Raw genomic sequence first — 25868 nt, forward strand, 5'->3', positions numbered from 1 at the left:
GTCTTAGTATGAAAGCTGACTTTGAGACAGTCACTATCTCTTGGTTCAAATCCCTTTATGGGCTTGTTGTGGGAAAAGTAGGAGACAGAAGCATTATGTGCATCTTGAATTGTCAAAAATAAAGAGAGAATATCAGTCTAGTAATAAATTGATCAAAGGAATCTCTTATTGAATTGATATGTATGCAATTCCTTTTTCAGTATGATTACTGGGCCAATATGCATTCAAAAAAACTCACCAGAATTTCCCCCTTCCAAAAAGAAAAATGAAATAGGAGAATTCTGACTGAAAGAGTCAAAGATACCTTCTTTCTCTTTTTCTGAATTAGCAAAGCAATGCTAGTCATTATTTATTTATCTGTTTATCAAATTTATATGTCACTCATCTCGCTATTCAAAGTGACTCTGGCTACTTAAACTGCAATAAAAATATGAACGTCAGAACAAGTATAAATATAAAAACAATGTAAAAGTTACAAGAGTTAAGTGAGCCTGAGAAGACTACAATGTAGCTGAACTTTTTCCTGTTAAATGGATCAACCCCAGTAATCTGTAGATTCACACTCCGGATATGCCTTTTTCTACCCTTGCAAAAGTTTTTGCCTGCTTCCTAACCCATCCAATAATATCCCATCCCAAAGCCTGATTCTTTCAACTCCAGCTAATATTTACTGAGCAGTGATGAGTGTTCTCTGGTGTTTCCCTCAGCAGTTTGGAGCACCCTGGAGCTTCCAAGCCTCCGCTAAGCTCCTCCAATATGACATCACGGATTTTGCTACGACAGCAGCTCATGCGTGAGCAAATGCAGGAGCAAGAACGCCGAGAGCAGCGACAGAAGCAGCAGGCAACTCAGTTCATGCAGCAGAGAGGGGCTGTGAGTCAGACACCTGCCATCAACGTCAGCCTCCCCGCCAGCCTCCCTCCTGCGACTCAGGTGCCAATGGAAGTCCTGAAGGTAGGCGACTTGTTGGGTTCGGATTTGAGAAGATGGTGGAAGTTTGTTTCCATTAGTGCAAAGCTTTCTCAAAATTGTTTCGTGCAATAATGACAGAGGGTATTTTTAATCTTCTTATCACTTTTACTCTCCCTGTGCATCTGTGTTGCAGCTTTCCCAGGCAAAGTTCATTTGACTAGGCAAGGGATGGTACTGTGTGTGTTTTTTAGTTAAGTTATCCCCCCCCCCCCAAATCCCTTTCTTCCCCATTTTTCCAATGGATGTGAAATACGCTCACCATCTTGAAAACTGCTCTCTTATTTTAGACACTTAAAAACAATAACCAAAAGTTTTCAAATTCTTTAACTTTGATGGAATCATCTTTTCTTTTTGTTTCTGTATAAATATGTGTGCATCTATGTATATACACAACGTATACACACATATATGCATGTGTATGTATACCCATCAAAAGCTTTTTTTCAGAAACTAATAGAGCTCCTGCACAAAGGATTGTTTGAGAAAGGTTTAATCTGGAATGCAGTCCTTTCCTGTAAATCATTAGTAGTAGTAATCTTGTTTTGCTCAAATGACTTCATTTCTTTTTGTAACCATTCTGCTCTTTCTCCAACTTCCTAATAGTTAGGAAAGTTGTTTCCACATTAGATAGAAAGTCAGACTTCTTCTCTTCATAGAAACTGAAATAAACCAATAACATTTCTTTACCAGCACTCAGCATTTGACACTAACAAAGGTAATCCCAAAATTCAAAGGGAAACTGCCATTTTCAACCTTTTGTATTGTTTTACCTGCAACATATACAAACTATATTGTCTTTACTTTTTGTTCTGGAGCTAACATCATTGTAAACCCAACTGTGTTCCTCCATTTTGAAATACAGTTGTATGGTGATGGTAGTCAAACCATATGGTAAAATGGAGTTTTTAAAATGAAATCTTAATTCTCAGATGCAAAGAGAATTTAGCCAAACTTTTCCTCAGGTGCACTTCAGTTTTGTTGAGGTACAATCCTCAGAATTTCCCAACTAGAGACCTGATGGGTGCCAGAAAACTGAGTAAATTCCTTGTCTTCTAAATTGTGATATGCCTATTTTAGGATTTGCTTCAGTTGTCATATGTTTGCATACCAAAATGGCAGGAAACTATGCTGTCAGGTTTCAACAGTTATAGTCAAATATATGTCTGAGAGCTACTAAAAAGGGGGGGTAGTTATGTGTTGCCTAGGGTCACAGATTTTCCACCTCTTTCCTCATTGATGTGCTTTGCAAAATTAAAAAAAAAAACACCAATGGTTTTTGTGATGTAGCAATAGCACTTATATACTGTCACATGGTGCTTTACATCACTATCTGAGTGATTTGCAACATCAGCATATTACCCCCCAACAATCTGGGTCCTCATTTACTGACCTTGAAAGGATGGAAGGCTGAGTCAATCTTGAGCCATTCAAGATCAAATTCTTGGCGGTGGGCCGAGTTAGCCTGCAATACTGCATTCTAATCACTGTACCACTACAGCTCTTAATGTCGGGCAAGAGTTGGTTGGAGTTGAGTTTTCAATCTCTGTGTTGAGTCTTAGAAAATGACTAGCATATTAGGTCTAAATGAAATTTTATAAGTAGAATCAAGAAGGCCCTGGAACTCATAGAGCAAAGGAAAGAAATTATGAAGTTAGGAAACAGAGATAATATGATGCAGTTTTGTCTTAAATTGGGATGTAATAATGGAGACAGAATTATTAGTCCTTATGTAAATTATGTAAAACTGTGCTGTGATTCTAAACTATGCAAGAGACCTCATTTTAAAATAGGAAGCTCTGAAGAAATAACCTGGTTCCTAACATAAGAACTTAACTCTTATACAGACTGAGAAGCACAATTATCATTAAGGTATATTCTCCAGCATAGCTCTCATATCCAGTCATATGTGTGGCCTATTTATTATTTTATCTTGATCAAAATAACCTTCTATGTACATTGGCATATATGCACAGAAGATTATTGCTGTGGTTGTTCTAAAGGTGCTTTTTCAAAAAGCAACTGGACTTGGTTTTTTTTCTTGAAGACGTTTTGATTCTGATCTAAGAAGCATCTTAAGTTCTGCTTCAGTTCGCTTCTTGGATGAGAAGCAAAATGTATTCAAGAGAAAAAACAAAGTCCAGTTGCCTTTTGAAAAAGCATCTTTGGAACAACTATGACCTGAATGTCTGAGAATCTTCCTAGACAGTCATTGGCATGGAACAGAATTCTCCTCCTTCATCTCTATCTAAGATAGTTTGATCAAATATGGGTGCTTGGTTATAATGTGAACAACAACGTATTGATTTCGCCTTTTTAAAACTATTTTGCTCACAACATTAAAAATTGGAAAAATGCAACCAATATTGCTAAATTTGACCTAAGTATTTATTATTTGCCTTTCAACTATTTCTCAAAGTGCAACCCAAAGGTTTCAAGAGGCAATTGGGCTTTCTTTGTTTTTCCTTGAAGATGTTTCACTTCTCATCCAAGAAGTTCAACTGAAGAAGCTTCTTGGATGAGAAGCGAAACATACCCAAGAGAAAAAACAACCTCCAATTGCCTCTTGAAAAAGCACCTTTGAGACAACCATGACCGGGATGGCTGAAAATCTCCAGAGATATCTTTCAAGGTGTAAGTCAGACTTACACAAGGTGTAAGTCAGACTATTCAGACAATAGTCTGATATTTTATTTCATCACTCAACTTTTTCTTTCATAGTAAGTGTTGTCTGTACACTTCATGTGTATTTTTCCTGCTTCCTGAACAAAGAATCACACAGAGGAGTAATAACTATTAAAAGCAATTATAAAATGAAATAATTTCTCAAAGCATTAAAAAGTTCAGAATTATCTCTTTCTGATAAACCAAAAGGCTTACTGAACAAAATTGCTTTAATTTTTTGGGTATGCAAAAATTGCTTTTGCTATGTGGACCATGAATGAGAAAGCTGTGTCTGATGGAGGAAAGAATGTCAGTTTTGTTACAATACCTAAGTTATCTTGCATTGGCCGCATCTGATTATATCTGCTGCAGTCCACAAGCTATTTAACTTTTATAAAATAACTATCATCAGTTGCAATGGAGAAATCTCTACTCCAGATTTTTGTTTTTTGTTTTTGAAAAAAGGCCATCAACAGCTTCTCTGGTACAAGATGAAAAGGAGAATGATCTCTGCCTCTTATTGGAAAAGGGTAATTCTTGGTGGGGGAGTGGGGCAGGGAATCAAGTTTAATAAAAAAATGAATCCTAGATTTCATGAAAATGTCTCCCAGAATAATGCTTTGCGTCAGAGGCTCATTTCTGTAAAAAGGTTAGTTATTACAAAATACAAAGAAAGTAGGTTTGATATAATCTTCCATTTCCCCCATTGGCTTCTATTCCTAATTCAGGTTGCTGACATACAGTATGTAGTAGCCCTGTAATTCTTAGAGAATCATGCCTGCTGCCTATTTTTTATCCTACCAGACCCAGACAGGCCTATCATCACAAACTTTTAATAGTTTAATACATTATTATGTTAATTACTTAAAGTCTTAATTTACCTCTGCTCTCTGTGCTTGTATCCTCTTTATATGGTGTACTTTTAATCTCTATCACTTTGACATGACCAAAGATACATTTTAGTATAAAACAGCTTACGTGACGTATGTATCTGCTTCTATAGAACCAATTCTTTCATTTTAATTCACACAAAGCTTCTTACAACAAGAATTGTAGAAGTTTATTTTTGCTGGACATGATGCAAGTGCAATATTTTTCAACTTGGCTTCTTTGATCACTGCAGATTCTAATTTTGTTGTGTGTGTGTGTATAATATGTATATACATAAATTTATTATATAAAATAATGCACAGATTAGTAAGTAGATACACACACACACCTACAAGTCTGTGCATTGGAAGGCTTCTTGACAACAAAATTCTGCTTCTTATTTATTTTAGTACAGGTAAATGCCTTATTTAAGGTATCGGGAATGAATTAACTGTCAGTCATGGAATCTTGCTAAGTACCATTGGTTCAACCATTCTCTCTCAGACCAGTCTCTCTCATAGGAGATATTATGTGGTGAAATTGAAGGAATAAATGGCAGGCATAGTGCCATAAGAAAGGTGGGATATAAATCTAAAAAACCAGAAAGCAAGAAATGTTTTTGCTTCTTTGGTTATTCAATTACAATATTTATTTTTGAAATGGAACTCTGAAGTATCCTCCTGATGCAGTGGAGATATTTGAAGGCCTCAATTCTGCATTCTCCTTTTGATTTGCGTACATCATTCTTTCATAAATTCCCACTTTTCTCCTGTAATACCCTATGGCCTGGATTATCTGTGGAAGTTGTGGAAAGGGAAGAGATGTGGAATGAAAGAACATGCTTTTGGCAAATGTTACAATTGGCAGAATTCTGTGATGCTCTGCTGAATACTCCCGACTTTAGCACATACCGCTCTGTGTGTGTGAACCACTGCAGCAAATATTTTTATGTGTATTTTTAAAAAGAAGATAATTTTGGTGATGTATGTTTTGTCTGTGACCTTGTATGAAAAATAGAACAACATTCTTAAACAGTCATTGGATCAGGAGAGTTTTGGAGAAAATGCAGTGTAGGGGCTGGATTAATTGATGTGTGAAAAAGCCTCAAAAATGGGATCATAGCCTTAAAGCGAAAGAATTGAGATTAGTGACCCATACATACATAGGAATGTTCTTGCCTTCTTTCTCCTTTGGCCCCTTAAGTATACCTGGAAGCTGTTCCTAAAATTCAAAATATTCTCTAGATAGTAATAAAAGCAGTGGGAAAACGGCAACGAGAGAGGAAGAATAAAGCCGCATGCTATTTTTTTTTTTTTGTAAATCATTAAGTTATATTTTGTCTGTATCTTGTGAAGTGTGATGGCAAATGAAAGAAAAGAAGGAATCATGTTGCAATCCCAAGGAAAGATTAGTTCGAAAATATTTTGATTTGGATTGGACAAGTTACAATGATAAATGTTTCACATATAAACACTTTCCCTAATTATTTGCTACATCCATGTTATTACATTTGATGGTCTATTTGACAGCTAAATATTCATTGTCACGTTTATATCATATTATCATGCTTTTGTAGAGCAGAATGGGCATTATATGGATTATTCAATCTTTTTCTCTGTAATGTAAGATATATTTGATTTTGTCTAGAAGGATTACTGGCTATCTTTTCACATAAGATTCCTAGATTTTACTTAAGGTAAGGCAGTAATGATCTAATCTAATAAGTGTGGAAGATCTTGTTTATAATTATATCAGTTAGAGAGGATGTAATTAAACATAAAATAAACTTGTATTGGAACCTTGAAATTTAGCAAAAATATAAATCATCCATTCTATGAAGTGCATTTTGTAAATATAGATAGAAAGGGGAAAAGGGACCCCAGTTTTGAATCCTATGCCAGAATATCTCTGGTCATGATCTTTGGATTTTTTTAAAAAAAATCATTGTTCTTTTTTGAAAGGCAGATTAGTAAAAGGATTTATGAGTTCCCTAAATTCACATCAGGAAGCAAATTAATTTCTTTATTAGTTTTATGAGTGATTGGAAGTAGAACCTGTCTTGATCCCAGTTAGAGAGGTAATAATATTATGCCAAGAATGTAAGCCTTTAAGAGTAGATTCCTTACCATCATCTTAAAGAGAGAGAGAGAGAGAGATGCAAGGATTATGAGAAGGTATGTTAATGAGGCTGTGCTATGCCAACTAGTGGATTTATAGAAAATGGTATTCTGTAACTAGTAAAGCAGTGTAAAAAAATAGATACATCTATTCTGTATCTGTTTTTCTTCTCCAATTTGAAACTCTAGTTTATCTGTTTTAATTTTCAGATAGATTTCACTAACATTTAAGGAGATTTATAGCTATACTATGTTTCTTAGTAAGTCCATTGAGAATCCAATAAATAGACACATGCTTATACAAGTACATAATCAAGGGTGCAGTTCTATATATAGTTATCAAGGGTAGGATTGTATTGCAAGTAAAGACGTGCATTTGATGTCAGTGAAAAAAAAAATCATGAACATGTTAATACAGATGAACAATTTGTACTTTGTTAATTCTACCCCACTGCCATGTCACCATAAAAGGTGAAAATGTGGGATAAAAATACAATAAATTAAAAAATAAAATAAAAAATATTTTCTATTTCTATATACATTTGTATATTTTTCCCTTGTGCTTTTGTAGTTCCTTTGGTAACGAAGTAGCTTATAATAAACTGTTTGCATTATATTTTACTCCAAAGTAATGTAGTTTTGTGTGTACTTACCCATCATATGCATTTTTGTGTCAATTTTTTCATGGGGGGGGGGAAGAGAGAAGAGATTGCTTTTTAATTATGAATTGAACTGCAAATAATGTGCAGATTTTAACATGTGTGTTTGTTCTGGTTTATCTGTAAGGTTTAGGTGATGTGAGCTGATTCAAAAAAAATTGAGAAGCAGTTAATAATTTCCTTTTCAATCAAGGAGTGCAAGGAAGAATTTACACATAGGTTTCTCTGTGCATAATTTTTATTTCCCTAGTTAAAGAATGAAATATAGAAAGGTTAAATTAATGTTTAAGAATGTTCTCCTTCACTCCCCTGACATGCTGAATAGTGGGTCAGAAGGAAAGAATTTGATTGGAGTGAATAGATTTTACCTGAATCTATACCAGTATCTTCTGATGAAAAATCTTGCTTCAGCTCAGTCCATAGGCAGGCAGAAGGACAAAAGTGGCCGGGCCCAAAGAACAACACACTGAGTAGTTCCTTTATTATTGGTCACCTACAAACAGAATCTTGCCAGACTAAAGAAATTATCTGCAATAATTACAGATATACTCTGTGAATTGCTAGGGGAGGGTCTGACCTTGCTCTCTTTCTATCCACCAGATGTTCCAAGCTTGCTATCTCTTTGCCCTCAAAGAAAGAATCCCTCCCTACTGCAACTCTGGATTAAATTTCATCACATTAGCTGCCTTATGGGATTGCAGTGCAAGTCCCAATATCTTTTATATAAGCACTGTGATGTTTCAATCAGATTTAAAGCATAAAACATTGCTTTTGTCATTCTGGCAAAAACAGCATGCTTCTGTGGATTCCCTTTTTTGAGCTGGGTTTTTGCCTTCATAATTCCTCTGTTTTATCATTATGCACCTCTAATTTTAGGTGTCTGCAAAGGCTTTGGAGAACAAATCTGTTTCTGTTCTGAGCAGCTTTGTTTCCTCTTTTGCAGCTTCTAATTTGTCGTGTGCCAAAGGGAAAATGAAATCCTTAAATTTCATTTAAGATGAAAATAAGATCCACAATGGAACTTTGTAGAAATACCTGACATTTCTACAGTGGTATGCTGAAGAGTTATTGCATGGTCTATACTATTCTGTCTGTTCATCATAGTTGGTCTTAAGAATTATTCAGGGACAGCCAGAGGAGGGATTCAGTTGGTTTAGACCAGTTCAGGTAAACTGGTTGTTAAAATTCTGCCCAGTTTGGCGAACTGGCTAATCCAACCATTGGCTGACCCTGCCCCCACCCATCTTTCAGGCTGTTTTTCAGCTGTTTCCAGGCCATTTTTCAGCTGTGGGAGACAATGCTTTGACTACAAAATAAATTCTGATGAACTATTAGGGGCATAGTTGTAAAGTGGCTGCAATGATTTAATGAGCCAAAAAAAGTCAAGGCCACAAAATAGCACAAAAATAGAAAACTTTACTTTTCTTCTTAACTGGATTTACATCCACTTGCCCTACAAAATAAATTAATTTGCCTCTTTTAAAATGTTTTACTGTGTCCAAGTGGATTCACATAACCCTTCCTGTAAAATAGATCAATTTGTTTCTCTTAAAATGCTTACTTCCCCATTAAAAATAATTAGATATGCAGAGATGCACAGAGTTATAAAATAAATTAATTTGCTTCCCTTAAAATACTTTGTTTTCCTCATTAAAAGTAAACAGATTCACAGAAAGAGAGAAAAAGTAGGGCTTTGGGTAGTGATGTTGGTATCTGAATAAACATCCCACAGAAAATAAAGCAATCCAATCCTAATATAGATGGAAACAGCGTGCGACATTTCAGCCTAATCAGTCAGAAATTGTATGCAAATAGGCGAGCTTGAAATAATTAGTCAAAAGCAAGGGATGTAGAATACAATCTTACTCAGCATAGACAAGAAAAAGTAAGACGTTATCTATGGATTGTCTTGTTCACATTGTGCAGAGGTGTCAAACTCATGTCGTCATGTTGTCACATGATGTATCATGACTTCCCCCCTTGTTAAAATGGGTGGGTGTGGCCAGCATGTGACGCATCCGGCCTGTAGGCCGGAAGTTTGTCATCCTTGACATAGTGCCAACATGAAATGATTGTAGCCATCTACATTAGTTCTTGAGTGGAAGGGTGATAAACTGTTTATCTATGTCTCTTGTCTCTCTCTTTCTCTTTCTGCGTGTGTGTGCTGTAGTTGGAAATACTGTTGCTGTGCCACCAACCATGTCTTTTCTTTACTGCTTTGACCACACTGAAAGATCATAAGTAGAAGTATCTAGGCAATTAAGATACATCTTGTCTTGATTATGTCTTCTGTTCTCTTTAGTCCATTTTCATGAGACTTAGCTTTGAAGGGTACTTGGTGTTCTCTGAGTTTGGTTGTTTTCTTCCAAATGTTTCATTACCCTTACTAGGTAACATCATCAGTGCTAGTAAGGAGTGCTGTTTGCTGTCAGTTTATATGCTAGTATCTTGCTTGTCTGTGTGGGTGGGGGTGGTCTTAGGAATTCTTTGGTGGCTCTTTGGCAGTTGCTTAGTTGATTATTGGTCTGAAGTTGATCTGAATGCTGGTTACTGGTGGAGAGGTATTTAGGTCTTTTTGTTCCTTTTTGGATGGTCTCTTTTGCATAGTCTAGAGTTGTTAATGTCTATATGTCTATTGATGGCTGATTTGTCAGAGTGCCAGGCTTCTAGAAGTTCCCTGGCATTTTTGGATTTGGCCTGGTCTAAGATTGTCACATTTTCCCAATTGAAACTATGGTTAAATCTGGCTATGTGTTGTGAAATTAAAGAATTTTTGCTTAGCTTTGAATCCTTAATCATTCTTGTTTCCTTTCTCTGACTTCTTTTCTGTTTGTTTGAATCATTCTTAAAATGTGATGCCCCAAACCTGAATCTGAAATCAAGGTGAGCTCTGTTTCATGCATATAAATATGGTATTATTACTTTCTTCGCTTTGAGATTGGTACCTCTGTTGATTTAGTCTAAAGTTGCATTTGTGGCTTTTTTTGCAGCCAAATTTATTTTATTTATTTATTTTTATTTTATTTATTTGTCAATTGTTTACGAGATAAGTAAAAGTGTATACATAATTATGAATACATGAAATGAGTACATATAAGAAAAATAAAAGAAAAATAAAAGAAACAATAGGACAGGGAGGGTAGGCACGTTGGTGCGCTTATGCACGCCCCCTATAGACCTCTTAGGAAAGGGGTGAGGTCAATAGTAGACAGTCTAAGGTTAAAGTTTTTGGGATTTGGGGAAGAAACTACAGAGTCGGGTAGAGTATTCCAGACATTGACCACTCTGTTGCTAAAGTCGTATTTCCTGCAGTCAAGCTTGGTGCGGTTAACCTTGAGTTTGTATCTGTTGTGTGTTCTTGTGTTGTTATGGTTGAAGCTGAAGTATTCATTGACAGGTAGGACATCGCAATGTATGATTTTATATACCATGCTTAAATCAGACCGAAGACGGCGTAATTCAAGGTTTTCTAGTTCTAGAATTTCAAGTCTGGTGGCATAAGGTATTCTACAACGAGTAGAGGAGTGGAGAACTCTTCTTGTGAAATATTTCTGGACTTTCTCAATTGTGCTAATATCAGATACGTAATGTGGGTTCCAGACTGATGAGCTGTATTCGAGTATTGGTCTAGCAAATGTTTTGTATGCTCTAGTTAGTAGTGTGATATTACCAGAGAAAAAGCTACGTAAGATTAGGTTAACAACTCTTAATGCCTTTTTGGCTATGTAGTTGCAGTGGGCACTAGCACTTAGATCTCCATTGAATCAAAACTAACTAGTATCACAATTGTTCTTTCACAAGTACTATTACCAAGCTAAGTATTCCCCTTTCTATATTCATAGATTCCATTTTTCTTTCCTTTATAAAGAACTTTGCAATTAATTAATTAATTTGTTTGTTTGTTTGTTTGTTTATTTATTTGGTTTGTCAGTAGCTTACAAGATAATAGGTATAAGTAAAAACATAGTTATGAATAAATGGATACATATAAGAAAAATTAAAAAAAATAAAAGAAACAATAGGGCAGGGACGGTAGGCATGTTGGTGCACTTATGCATGCCCCCTACAGACCTCTTAGGAAAGGGGTGAGGTCAATAGTAGACAGTCCAAGGTTAAAGTTTTCGGGGTTTGGGGAAGAAACCACAGAATCAGGTAGAGTATTCCAGACATTGACCACTCTGTTGCTGAAGTCGTATTTCCTGCAATCAAGTTTGGTGCGATTAACCTTGAGTTTGTATCTATTGTTTGCTCTTGTATTGTTATGGTTGAAGCTGAAGTATTCATTGACAGGTAGGACATTGCAATATATGGTTTTATATACTATACTTAGATTGGACTGCAGGCGGTGTAGTTCTAGGTTTTCTAGGTCTAGAATATCAAGTCTGGTGGCATAAGGTATTCTGTAATGAGTAGAGGAGTGTAGAATTCTTCTTGTGAAATATTTCTGGACTTTCTCAACTATGTTAATATCAGATAAGTAATGTGGGTTCCAGACTGATGAGCTGTATTCAAGTATTGGTCTAGCAAATGTTTTGTATGCTGTAGTTAGTAGTGTAATATTACCAGAGAAAAAGCTACGTAAGATTAGGTTAACAACCCTTAACACCTTTTTGGCTATGTAGTTACAGTGGGCTCTAGCACTTAGATCATTAGAGATGAGTATTCCAAGATCCTTGACAGAGTTTGGATCATCAACATGGTCTTGACTATTCAGCCTGTATTTTATTTTCTGATGTTTTTTGCTGATATGTAAGACAGAGCATTTTATTTGTTGAGATTTGAAGTTGCCATTTGTTTTACCATTCTGATGCATAGTTGAGGTCTTTTTGAAGGGTAGCAGTATTGTCTGTGGTGTTGCATAGCCTTACATCATAGCGAAGAGAACACAGTTGTTCTTAATATGATCATAGAGGTCATTTATGTAGAGTTTGAAAAGAGTTGGTCCTAGAACACTGCCTTGGGGGTCACCACTGTTGACAGATACAGAATTTGATAGGATACTCCCAATTTTGAGCATTGACAGGAATGTTTCTATCCAGTTATGCAGGTGTCCAGAGATTCAGTAAGATTTTAGCTTTAGGAGTAGTTTGTTGTGTACCACTGAATCAAAGGCTTTACAGAAGTCTATGTAGATTGCATTTATTGCTTTGCCCTGATCGAGTTGTGTAGTCCATATGTTTTTGCAATGTGTGAGTGGCAGATTGCAGGATAGTCTTGTTAAATTGTCTTGTTAAATTTCATTCCATTATTTTTGGTCCATTGTTTTGAATTTTATTTCTCTTTTCTAAGTTATTAGCCACCCCTCATAATTCTGTGTCATCTGAAGATTAACTAAATGTTTCTCTAAGTCTGGAATTCTAAACTAATTTCTCAAGCATCTCATTCAGTATTCCAAATTGAAGAATTATAGAATCACTCCACTTTGATGAGAAATCACTGATATAAATGTTACATTAATGAATTACTATAAAGTATGTGTACTTTATAAAAATTATGTGCAGTTATGTGATCAGCTATGCATTCATTTAATTGTCCTGGTGAATATCCCATACTTAATCAGTTTGCTAATCAGAATGTCATGGGATACTTGGTCAAATATACTTGCAAATCCACACTAACCTCTGGCAATTAATTTAGCACTTTAAAGATGGTTATAGATCAATTGATCTAGGAAGTGCTCTCAAAAGTCATAGGTCCTTGAAATTTTGTGGGTTGAGACAAATGAGTAATTTCATATTTTCTTTGCCATCTGTTTGCCATATTCACTGAGTTAACTAGTATTCTGATTCCTTTCCTTTTTATTTTTAACATGTCTAACAAGCTTTTTTTTTTTAATTTTGAGCATCCCAACTAGAATTGATTTTTGAACGTTAGCTATTTTATAATAATTCTAGGTTTGTTATATGATTTTATAAGCTTATTTAAAATAATGCTCCCAGTTTCTTCTAATGTGCACAGGTCTTTATTTGAGAGCCCCAGATCAAGAATTTGAGATGCCACATCGACAGGATTCAGATGCAACTACTAAAAATCATATTCATCATGCACTGTCCAAACACTCTTACTAATAATAAGATACAACTCATCTTGTGGTAGAAATCCATTGTCCATATTATTTGGATCATGTTTCCAGAATCCAAGTCTCTCATCAGCATCTTTTCTGAAGCCAATAATTTACCTGCATTATGCTTCTTTCTCTTTTAGTCTCCATCACTCTTGGACCAAAAAGATTGACAAGACTATCTGAGCACTCTTATCTTTCAACTTATTTTCTAGATCTTAAAAATCCACAATGATGCTCTGATATGTTTGTAACTGTTCTTGGTATTAACTTTTATCTCTGATTAACAGTAAGCAATAACTGCCAACGGACTTGATAAGGCTTAGAAGATTTGTACTTCTGTCATACATTGCTTCGATTCTCTGTTATCACCAATATCATGATTCTTAGTGTTGTTATAGGCATATAGGAGGATACCAGTTTGGTCTAGTAGTGGTAAAGGCATTAGGCTTGTAACCAGGAGACTGTGAGCTCTAGTCCTGCTTTAGACATAAAAGATGGGTAGGTGACTTTGGGCCCGTCACTGTCTCTCAGCCCAACCCACCTCATGGAGTTGTTTTGTGGGGGGAAACAAGAGGAAAACGGAATAATAAATAAGTATCACTTGCATTATATATCTATTTTTTTCCATGAAACATGTCTCAAGTTCTAAAATAATCCTTTTATTAGAAATGTTAAGTTTGGGGAGAAAGTTTGAACAAGAGGAAGTATCAGTAGTGAATATACACATTTCCTTCAATAACATTTGACAAAATGTTTAAATAATTTTACTAAAATGTGTGAAGCTTTTATAATTGTAAAAATTGCAAATTAAACTGTTTGTATTTGTTCTTGAAGTGGTAGATAAGACAAATCAACCCAGAGTTCTCATTTGAGGCACAAAAGACCAGGCTCAAGTTATTCTATTTTGGAGGTATGATGAGAAGATCCAGGTCTCTGGAAATGGCTCATGTTGGGAAAGGTAGAAAGAAATAGAAGAGGATGATTGGCAGCAAGATGCATGGTCTCAGTTACAGTGATAATGGGTGCATCATCGAGGGACTTGAAAGAACAAGTTAGGATGGAAAAAAGGCTATTCATATGGTCTATCAATCAGGAATCCTGATTATTTCAGTGCTAGTTTTGTTTACTGACCGTGTTCCCAATAGAATGAAGCTTTGCTGTTTCTTAAGCAAAACATGCAAATGAATGAGATATAGCCCCTGAATATTTGGCATTTGATACATTAAAGACATTATCAGCATCATGTGAAGAACACAATCAGAGTAAAAACCACCAAAGGGGTAAGGAGCTTGAGCAAGCCAAGACTTTCAAGTTCACGTGGTGGCTACTTTCCACATTCTGTGGTTCAGCCTGTATTTCAATGCACTGTTCTTAAGCGGAGGAAGAATCTTATTTTAAAATATTAAAACATGTGGAAAAATATTAATGTGTATTAATGTGGAATAGATAGCATCACAACCAACTGGATTTTTAGCTGGCTGATAAACTGTAGTCAACAAGTAGTCTTTAATGGTACTACCATTAACCCTACATGGAGTGGGGTACCACAAAGTTCTGTCCTAGGCCCAGTACTCTTCAATATCTTCATAAATAACTTAGATGAGGGAATAGAAGGATACCTCATCAAATTTTCAGATAACAGTAATCTGGCAAGACTAGCCAATACCCCAGAAGACAAGCTCAGGATCCAAAAAGATCTTGACAGACTTGAACAATGGGCCCTATCCAACAAAATGAAATGTAATGTGGAGAAAAACCAGGGATTACACCTGGGCAAGAAAAACCAGAGGTATAAATACAGATTAGATGAAACCTGGCTCAATAACAGTAACTATGAGAGGGACTTGGAGTTCTAGTGGATAATCAATTAAACATGAGTGAGCAATGTGCAACCGCTGCCAAAAAATCTAATACAATTGGTTGTATAAACAGAGGCATAGAATCAAAATCATGTGAAGTATTAGTACTGCTTTATAAAGCTTTAGTAAGGCCACACCTAGATTACTGCAGCCAATTTTGGTCACCACATCACAAAAAAGATGTTGAGACTTTGGAAAAAATGCAAAGAAGAGCAACTAAGATGATTAAAGATGTGATCGAAGAAGTGATTAAGATGATTGAGATATATTGCTTTAATATAAGCGTATATATTGCTTTAATATAAGCAATGAAAGGAATATAAAGCACATGAATGCAAGTAAAACAAAACCCCATTTCAAATTAAATAAAGCAAACTAACAAATAAACAAGATAAACCAAATACAGCAAAAATTCAAAAGTAGCCACATTAATACAATTTGTATTCTGGTCACACATAATCATATTACCCAGCTTTTCTTTTTACCATAATAAATAACCAGTTCAAAGGATGAGATTGACATATTTCATCAATCTTCTTGAATCTGGAACACAATAATTTTTTCTAGAAACATATGATGATCATTTTGGCAACAGCCCAAACACAGCAAATTCAGAATTCTTCATAAAGTTTCCTTTTTTGTAATATTATTTCTCTACGTTTTGATATCATTACTTCTTAACTGATTTACTTATTTCTCGCGATGATAAGAATATTCAGTCAATAAAAAGCTACTAAGAGATATGACTAAGACAACTGTATTCATATATCTTCAGACTTCAGATTTTTGACAAATTAACTTCCTTTGAGGATTTTTAAAAAGTTTTAACATTTTAAAACCTGATATAATTGATTTTGTAACATAGAAAAATATACTTCTCTCTTCTATGTTACTTGTATATTATCCATATTTATATTGTGTGATGCCTTTGAATCAGTATTCTCTCTTGGCAAATTACTGGCTATGTCACTGCAATTTTATTGACAATGTTTTTCTGAAGGGGTTTGCCATTGCTTCCTTCCTAGGGCTGAGAGAGTAACTGGCCCAAGATCACCAACTGGCTTGCTGCCAAAGGTGAGACTAAAAATCATGGACTCTCAATTTCTAGCCTGATGCCTCAACCACTACATCAAACTGGGTCTTATATCTGTATTGGTAATATTTACTTTTTGTTGTAAAACTCAACTATTATTTTAGCTTCTATAAATAAACATTTTCCAATACATTTAAAATCGTAAGGTTTCTGAAGCAAGCAATGCATTTGATGGAAAGAAAGACATAGCAAATGGTTTAACTCACTGTGTTGCCATTCAGCATTTTGGGGGGGTAAATTACATGTTTTTGTAACTTTCAAAATAGTTTCTGTAATAATTAAGTTATTAAAGGCAACAATCCTTTTTTACCTAGTATTCCCCCCCTTGGGGGGGGGCTGTGGTCCCTTCATGTCAGTTTTGACTCCTGGGAACTAGACTAGTCTGCAGTTTTCTTAGTGAGATTTCGGAAGTGGTTTGCCATTACCTGCTTCCTAAGGCTGTGAGATAGCGATTGACCCAAAGTCATCATGTTGGCTTCATACAAGGCAAGACTAGAACACATAGTCTCCCAGTTTCTAGCCCGAAGTCTTAACCACTATGCCAAACTGGTTCTCTCCTCCCCTGTTCCCCCTACCTTTTACCTGAATTTTAAAATAAAGATTATTTCAAAGAATCAGTTTCTCATAAGAATAACATTTTAATTACTACTCAGTAAACATGTCTTAAAAAGTGATATCACAAAACAGAAACAGAATTATCATTTTAAAGTAAGTCATTTAAAAAAACTATTCAATTTGTGTAGCTGCCCATCACTCCTAAGTGATTCTGAGTGACTCGTGATCCATAATCAGTGGCAGAATCCATCACATTCAACACAACCATTGTATAAGCTCTCTACTACCGTGTTTCCCTGAAAATATGACCTACCCTGAAAACAACCCTAGCTCACTTTTCACACCTGCGCTTATTCCAAAAATAAGCCCTAGTTAAATCCCCCCGCCATCTGGTTGTATGAGGTGGGGTGAGGTGTAGGCATAAAAATCAAGCTATGATGGGGTGAAGGGGTGGAGCTGCCTCATGTGCCCTGCACACACTTACCTTATGACTGCCGCAACCAGGCCTTCCACACCCCGACACCTGAAGAATTTGTAGGAGCATGACAGGTGTCGGGGCATGGGAGGCCTAGCTGTGGCAGTCCTAAGGTAAGGAGTTAAGACATCCCCCCAAATAAGACCTGGTGCTTATTTTGGAGCCAAAAGAAAATAAGACTGGGTCTTATTTTCAGTGAAACCTGGTATTAACAGACCCCATGAAAGATGGCAATGCCATGTCTTTAGGACCTTCCTGAAGGCTGGGGAAATTGAGGGCAATCTCAGATCTATGTTCCAAAGTCTCTTCTTGGGTGTTGCCAGATGATACTCTTTCACAAATGGGACACATAAAGTGCATCTCTTGCCGGACCTAATGGACAAGTAGATGTTCACCAGCTAGACATCAAATTTTGTTATTTCCTACATTTTGAGTTTACTGTAGAACAGAGAATTTTATAGCCCCTTGTTCACATCTAGCCCTTTGGCTGTCCCAGTCCAGCACACAGGGATTGCTTTATTTTGAAGGCGATTGCTATCACCACCACCACCCAGTTTACGTATATGTGTGCATGCATGTCTACACACCTTCACAGCCCTATTGGTTCAGCCCTCCTCAACAGTACCAGTTTCTCATATGTCCCCTTATTTCCACCAGTGTCACTAAGAGCCAAAAATATTTTCACTTTCAGTGCCCAAAGTTTTAACGTTTTAAACCTTTTCATTATTTTATACGTTATTTATAGCAAAACAAGCATCCCAGAGTCGCTTCACAGTGAGACAGGTGGCATATAAATTTAATTAATAGAATATATAAATATCCATGAGTTTGGACTCGGTTCTGCTGGTCAGATAGTTTGTGATCTAAATAATCACCTCTGAGGTGAATGTTTCCCTCATACCAAATGATATTGAAATGATATTAGGAGATCAAGTGTGATCATCTCTAGCTTTGATTTGTTTTAACAAGGAAAGGGAAAGAATTGGAGCACACAAGGAATAGAGAAAATAGGAAATATGTGATCCCAAAATTAAAAACTAACTGCCAAAAATATAGATCGAAAGTGTGTCATTATAATTTATAATATACTGCTCTCTTATGAAATTGTTGAAAATGTCCCTATTTTTTTTCTTTGTTTCTTCACATTGGAGGGTGAGAGAGTAGGAAACATGCAGTTCTCTGTTGATATAAATTGCAGATTGATCCTTTGTGTTTGGCCGGAAAACCATATAAGACCCTAAAGCTGTAATTAGCTTTGTTTGGAGCCCAAAGTACAAAACTTTAGCTTTTGAACAGTAGCCCTTCTGTGCCATGGTTTGCCAAGGAATACATTGACATCAGCAAAGACGGGGTTTATAGGTCTTATACAATCTAAACTGTGAAACAGAGACAGGGTTTGCCTTTCTACTTGCCTTGGAGCAAGCTTCTTGATGTTTACCAACTTTCCTTATTTTTTCGATTTCTCAAGCCTAAAGGCCAATAATTTCAAAACCAAGAACTTTTTGCTGGAGTTAAAAAAGAATCCTTGAAACAAAGAGTCAAAATAGAAAGTTGAAAAGAGATGCTTGATTCTAAACATGGATGAGTTTCACAGCGATAAACATGCAGAGGAAACAGCAAGATTAGGTTTTGTAAAAAGACAAAGTTTATACCGGTGCAGAATTTAAAATACTTTAAAAAAATAGTAAAATCAGACTGTGCCATTCGGACAAAACTGAAACTATCATATATAAATGGGTGCACAAGTGAGGGACACTTCATTTCCACATACAGTGGGAGCTCTGCAAAGTGAATAAGTTACTAATAGAAGGCAACTGGAGGAGTAAAATAAAATATGCTATTCTTTTCATATGTATTCTATGCTGTTTTGAATCCAGCTTGTTTTGTTGATTTAACAAATGTTCCAAGAGGATATTTCCAATCATGGGTCATCCTGCTTCCTCTCTCCTTTACTGGTGACCCTTCCTAGACCCGAGGGACCTGGGATTGCTTTGTCCTGCTCCTCTGGTCATTCCTCCATCAGCCTTAGCTCTGTCCTGTCCTCCTCCTCCTCCTTGGACCCAAGCTCCGATGGGGCCATGACACCTTCTTGACAAGCAAAGTCAGTGAGGAAGCCAGATTCACTTAACAACTGTTTTACTGACTTAACAATTTCAGTGATTCACTTAACAACTGTGGCAGAAAGGTCATAAAGTGGGGCAAAATTAACACAACAAAGGTTTCACTTAGCAACAGAAATTTTGGGCTTAGTTGTGGTGAAAAGTTGAGGACTACCTGTATCTCAAACTATTATGAAATTAGGGGTCCTTGGTTCTCTTGCTTGTTTTCTTTCAGACCTTTCATTACCCAAACTAGTTAACGTCATCAGTGCTAGTAAGGAGTGCTGTTGGTGTTGATGGGGGAACTCTTAGAGATTCTTTGGTTGGGCTCTTTGCTGTTGGCTCTTTGGCAGTTTCTTGATTGGGATATTGCTTACTTGATTGTTGGTCTGATATTAACCTTGGAGGTTAATCTATGCTGATCAGGGTGCTGATTTCTGGTGGAGAGGTGCTTGGGTCTTTTGGTTCCTTTTTGATGGAGTGCCAGGCTTCTAGAAATTCCCTGGCATTTTTGGCAGGGAATTTCAACCTTTATCTACAAATATTTTCCTTTATTAATATTATGAAATTATATAACAAAATTATGAACCACTCACTCCTACTGGTGCATGCCAACATTCTTCATTTATCAGATATAAGACTCAAATCTAGAAAGCCCCCACTGGCACTTGCACAACATCTACCTACCAACTTTAATATCGATTCCCAATGGAAACCAAATGGGTCCCCGAACTCCTAGAGATAGGAAGACATATAAATGATCAAACAAAAATGGTGCCGGGCTTTGAACTATGGTACCATCTCAGCAATGGACAACCCTGAATAGGATTCACACCTCACACGGCATTTGCCAGGACTCTCTATATAAATGGGGCATCATATTGTTCCTTTGTTGTGACTGCAGGGCCTCAACTCAAACTGTAGTTCACCTCATGACCAGCTTTAAGCTGAGGGCATATACCATCCAATATCTGATTTTAAAAAATATAAACGATGCTGCACTTCAATGGTTACATGACCTAGACTCCGGGGTCTTCAAACTTGACAGCTTTAAGACTGTCATGTTAGCTCAGGAATTCTGAGAGTTGAAGTCCACAAGTCTTAAACTTGCCAAGTTTGAACACCCTTGACCTAGACATTGGTATTCTAACATAGATCTTTTTAACATTTATATTTTAATGGGAAATGTGAATATATATTGCTAGTTCATGTAAGATATGCCTTATACTAAATAAACTTCAAAATGCCTTTGGATTCCTTGAAGGACTCTATCCCATCAGTAGCCCAGAAGAAAGAGAAAAAAATAGACCTGTTGTCTTCCTATGGTGAAATGCAGAGAGTGGCACATTGTCATTCCATGTCACAGGCAGAAAAATATCTTGCAAAGAGGCTGCTTCTTATTTCTTAAGGAAGCCAAATTCACTAGACTTCCCCCACCCCTTAAATAAAATTGTACATGGCTGCAATTATGTACAATTCTCTCTACCTCTCTCTTCCCACTCCACATTTAAATAGTTCCTGCATTTCCATTTTCTTCTGTTGCGCTAGCTTCAATTTGAATTAATTAATCCTATTTGAAGCTAACGCTATTTTTAATGAGAGAGTGCCCATTCATGCATGCAGTAATAATTCCTCAAATTAGCGATTCTGGTATGTTAGTATTAAATGCCTGACTTAAAATTAAACAATGGAAGTACTTTGGATTTCATTTAAAGGGATATCCCACCTGTCTTATTTTTTGATTCATAACTAAGAAAGCATCTAACATGCTTTATATTCAAAAAGGGCATAAGTGAATAAGGGGTGAGGTTTTTCTTCTGTGTAGGAGGCTCTTTTCAATAGTCAAACTAAGGAGTCAAAAATCTGTGTATTAATTAGACTTTCTTCCAGCCTTTTCTCACTCCCAAGCTAATTTGCAAAGGAACATTATATTAAGATTGCAAGGCATTAAAGTAATAAAATAGCATATAAAATTAAGCAACATTAAAATTATAGCTCTGTGTATGGCCTTAAAATGACTTTAAGGGGAAAAAATCAGGATCCTTCTAAAGATAAGATGAATCTGTACGCAGTTTCATTCCAACCCACAGTATTTCTGTTTCAAAGCCTTTGACACTGACCTGAAGATTTAAGACCCGATAGGTACATGTGCCTTTCTTATGTGTCCCTTCAGATGTATTAGACTAATTTGCATAATTTTGACACAACAAAGAAAATGTTGAGAGTGAATTATGGGAGCTGAAATCCAAAACATGTCTGGAAACCAGTTTGCCCAGGGCTAGTATCCCGTGTTTGGATCTTAAGTTTTTTAGGTTTTGTATAATTTTTATATTTAAAGATTGTTAAGTTACCCAGAGTTACCTTGTGGTAAGATGGGCAGCCAATAAATTTTACAAGCAAACAAAAACAAACAATATAAGAAATATATAAACCCATACTTCCATGCATATCCATATTGTCTTTCAATTTCATCTGTCAGTAGTGTTCAGCATAGCCAATGGGAAGGAATTGTGAAGTTATCCAAAAGATCAGAAACCGCCATTGCTTTCCTGCTCCCAGTTTAAGCAGTTTATTTCTTAGCTGAAATTAATTAAAAAGGGAACATAGTTTTCTTCCTGTTGGATTTATACTATCAAACATGATCGTCTCCCTTAAAACATTTTCCCAATCTTCTTTGAGTAGTACCTCGATTTATGCAAATATGATTATGTTATAACTTCTCTGGAAGAGAAGAGGAGATAATTGCTAAACATATATTTTGTTTCAAATCTTGATTTGTAGAGTTGACTGTCTGGGAATGTGTAGAAATCATTCTGAGGAATATGAAAATTCGTGCTTTAGTAACCGTTGTCATTTACTGGGTATGAAAATAAAGTTATTTCATTTCTTTGTGTGCAAGAAGTCATATCTTATGATAAGAGCTCTTTCAACTTCATGTGAGATTCTGAGGAAGTAGCAATGGAAGAATAGCAACATAGGCAGATTATTTATTCATTTTATTAGACTTTATGTAGTGCTGACTATTGAGGTCTCAATAGACATCAATGGTTTTTCAAGTTTTGCTGAATTGAATAGGACAGGATGTTATTTCACTTTACAATTTGCTCACCACTACTTCTGCCATCTATTTGGACAAAAGTTTTCTTTACAACATACTAAGATAATCAGAGTGAGAGCAAAACCGTTTTGTTTCAATGTGATTAGTCTTCACAATGCTATGATATAACCAGAAATGGCTTTAGGTAAAGGTAAAGGTTCCCCTTGCACATACGTGCTAGTCATTTCTGGCTCTAGGGGGCAGTACTCATCTCCGTTACAAAGCCAAGAACAGCCAGCACTGTCCGAAGATGTCTCCGTGGTCATGTGGCCAGCATGACTAAAAGCCGAAGGCGCATGGAACGCTGTTACCTTCCCACCACAGTAGTCCCTATTTTTCTACTTGCATTTTTACATGCTTTCAAATTGCTAGGTTGTCAGAAGCTGGGATAAATAACAGGAGCTCACTCTGTTACATGGTGCTAGGGATTCGAACCACCGAATTGCTGACCTTTCTGATCGACAAGCTTAGCGTCTTAGCCATTGAGCCACCGCGCCCCATGGCTGTAAATTACATTGTTGTAATATCAGAAGATTCTTGGTTTTGCTTTGATTGTTATTTCTTTATTAAAATGTACTATTGTTTTCAACTGAATGTGGCTCTGAGGTCTTGGTGAACAGAGAGATATTACAAATACTCTTATTATGGTATTGGTGTTATTTGATCCCTGATTAGCTCAATTCCTCTTAGACAAAAGTGCAGAGATCATGCTGTATCATCCTTATAGCCCCATTCCGAGGAATGAATGTGCCTATGTTTCTGGCAAATTAACAGCAACACATTCACTAAAATAAATATAATAACTTTTGTGATCAACAAACACTTAAAAAAACAGAGAAAGCAGAAGTCCTTTCCTGAACTTCAGCCATTAGTTCATGGGATTTCTATTGAATAGGAGGACGCTGCATAACACTGACATTTAAAAAGAATGTTTTAAAGGAATGTTTCTATACTCTTTTTGTTTAAAAAAAATTACAAAGATAGTGTGCAAGTTTTGAGAGCAGTAAAACACAAGCTACATTGTAAAGCATAAACACTGTGATGTGCATGTAAAGCAACATGGGTAGGAACTTAATAGAATTGTAAAAGCTAAATTAAACTTGGATCAGGATGTGTTTTCAAAAAGCAGAAAGTTAGAATCATTCTTTTCAATCAATTGGCTTGCTGAAATTGTGTTCAGACTTAAAGCCATATATCCTTTGAACTGTGGATCAATTTGAAGGGAGTATTTTTTGAACACTTTTTTGGGCTCCCTGATCACCCTTTCACAAAGTGCGTACTGCAAACAATAAGCCCAGACTTTAAAAAGGAGTTTTTTGACAACTTAAAAATGGGGGGGGGGGGGATTTTTACATAAGCTTTCAAAGATCACTGTCAGTTTCATCAGATGAAAGGCCAGTGAAACTTCTTGCTGCATAAATACATACATCATGATTTCAACCAAATTTATATCTGTTCCCCTTGCTCCTATTAGTTTTGTGTGTGTGTGTGTGTGCATGCACCTCCAAGATGATGTTGACTCTTGGCAACTACCTGAACTAATCTCTGCAGTTTTTTGGCAGTATTTTTGAAAGTGGTTGGCTCTTTCTTCCTTTCTAGGGCTGGGCCAAAGTCATCCAGCTGGCTTCATGCTTTAGGTGGGTCTAGAATCCATAGTCTTCCAGTTTCTAACCTAATGTCTTAACCCAGGGGTCCCCAAACTTGGCAACTTTAAGAGTTGTGGACTTCCACTCCCAGAAGACTTAAAGTTGCCAAGTTTGGAGACCTCTGTCTTAACCTCTGTATACTAAGCTGGCTTTCTTGTTCCTCTTAATGATGTGAAGGAAATGTTGCCTTTCAATGAAAAAAGGTACTTTTCCTCTTGTACAGGTAGTTTTCAACATCCAACAGTTCATTTAGTGACCGTTCAAAGTTACAATGTCCCTGAAAAATGTGACTTATCACCCTTTTTCACATTTATGACCATTGTAGCATTCCCTTGGTCACGCGATCAGAATTTGGATGGTGAGCAACTGGCTCATATTTATGACAATTGTGGTGTCCCGGGATTGTATGATTTCCATTTGCAACCTTCTGTCAAGCAAACTCAACGTGGAAGCCAGATTCTCTTAAGAACCCTATTTCTAACTTAAACACTGCAGTGATTCACTTAACACCTGTGGCAAGAAAAGTCATAAAATGGGGCCAAATTCACTGAAGAACTACCTCAGTTTGCAAATGAAATTTTGGGTTCAATTGTACATCAAAGATTATCTGTAGTTGTAAGCTGTAGGTTTGGCATGACATGCAGACAAAGTTGTTAAGCGCATACTTGAAGTTTATGTCATAGAAATCTCCATCTTCATTTCCATCTTCATCTCTGCCTTTGAGTAGTTAGCACAGTATATGCCAGAATCAGATGATGGGTTATAGTACAAAACAAATATGGTAAATTTCCATTGTCTTAAATGAGGATAGTTTTACTTTATATCACCAATTCAGGCATCTGGTCTCTCCAGTAGCATTGTACTAGCAGTGAAGAACCCCTTAGTCAATTTTCTAGTATAATTTTGATCAAATCATAGCAATGCAAGGAATTTTGATAAAGTCCTGTGCTATCTGGGTATAATTTATCCCCTTTTGTATATTATATGCCTAAGCTGCCATGTCTTCTGAAACAATTGTATAATATAGCAAAAAGGAGATGAGAAGGTTTTCCATGAAGGTGACTGGAAAATCCTATATTTAGTGCTTGATCATCTTATTCAGTGATGTATCAGAAGCTATTTTATTATAATTTAGTAAGTTCAATACACACATAAATTACAGCATAGCTCATTTAAGCAGAGAATCAAATCAAGCTATTCAGCACAGTATCATATTACCATTCTTAAAGTGGCTTTTCCCCCTAGAAAATTGGTAATGTCCAATAAAATGTTAATAAAATGATAAATAATCTTTTTAAAATTATGATAAAAAGTTGTAGACAATGAACGATTGACTTTGGCTGGCTTTATTTTTTACCATAAACTGTGACGCTTAATATCTATAAGCGATTTAAGTGGCACAAAATACTTTTGAATTAACAGAATCTCTCAGTCTTTGCCAAATTATCCCTGTGGCAACTTACAGAAGCATGTAGCATGAAAAAATGGTCATACTTGTAAAACAAGTGTTCTTTTGTGTTGTGGCCAGAGCTGGCAAGAAAAAAAAATCTCTTTTAATAACATAATAGCGTCTTTTAAATGTGCAACAACAATTTCAGTTTTGGACGTTTACCTGTTCCAATTCAGTATCCCAAAATTAGATTGTTGTTATGTGATAGTTGAAACTGTAATGGGTTTTTTATTGTCAGTTTTGTATGGCCA

The 25868-nt window shown here is 36.1% G+C and overlaps 1 protein-coding gene across 4 annotated transcripts in view; it reads left to right on the forward strand.

Moving 5' to 3' along the window:
• Nucleotides 1-25868, forward strand: part of MITF (melanocyte inducing transcription factor) — a 128400-nt gene that overhangs the window by 63856 nt on the left and 38676 nt on the right. For 2 of the 4 annotated variants that reach the window (XM_026722234.2, XM_026722242.2), the window contains exon 2: nucleotides 711-954. In XM_026722234.2, coding sequence (XP_026578019.1) covers nucleotides 711-954 — 244 coding nt within the window. Of the gene's footprint in view, nucleotides 1-707; nucleotides 955-25868 lie in introns of all 4 variants that reach the window. The other 2 variants (XM_087923653.1, XM_087923652.1) reach the window with 1 other exon arrangement.

This window comes from Pseudonaja textilis, chromosome 2 (assembly GCF_049901715.1).
Source record: "Pseudonaja textilis isolate UNSWEBS1 chromosome 2, rPseTex1.2, whole genome shotgun sequence".
Classification (NCBI taxonomy): domain Eukaryota; kingdom Metazoa; phylum Chordata; class Lepidosauria; order Squamata; family Elapidae; genus Pseudonaja; species Pseudonaja textilis.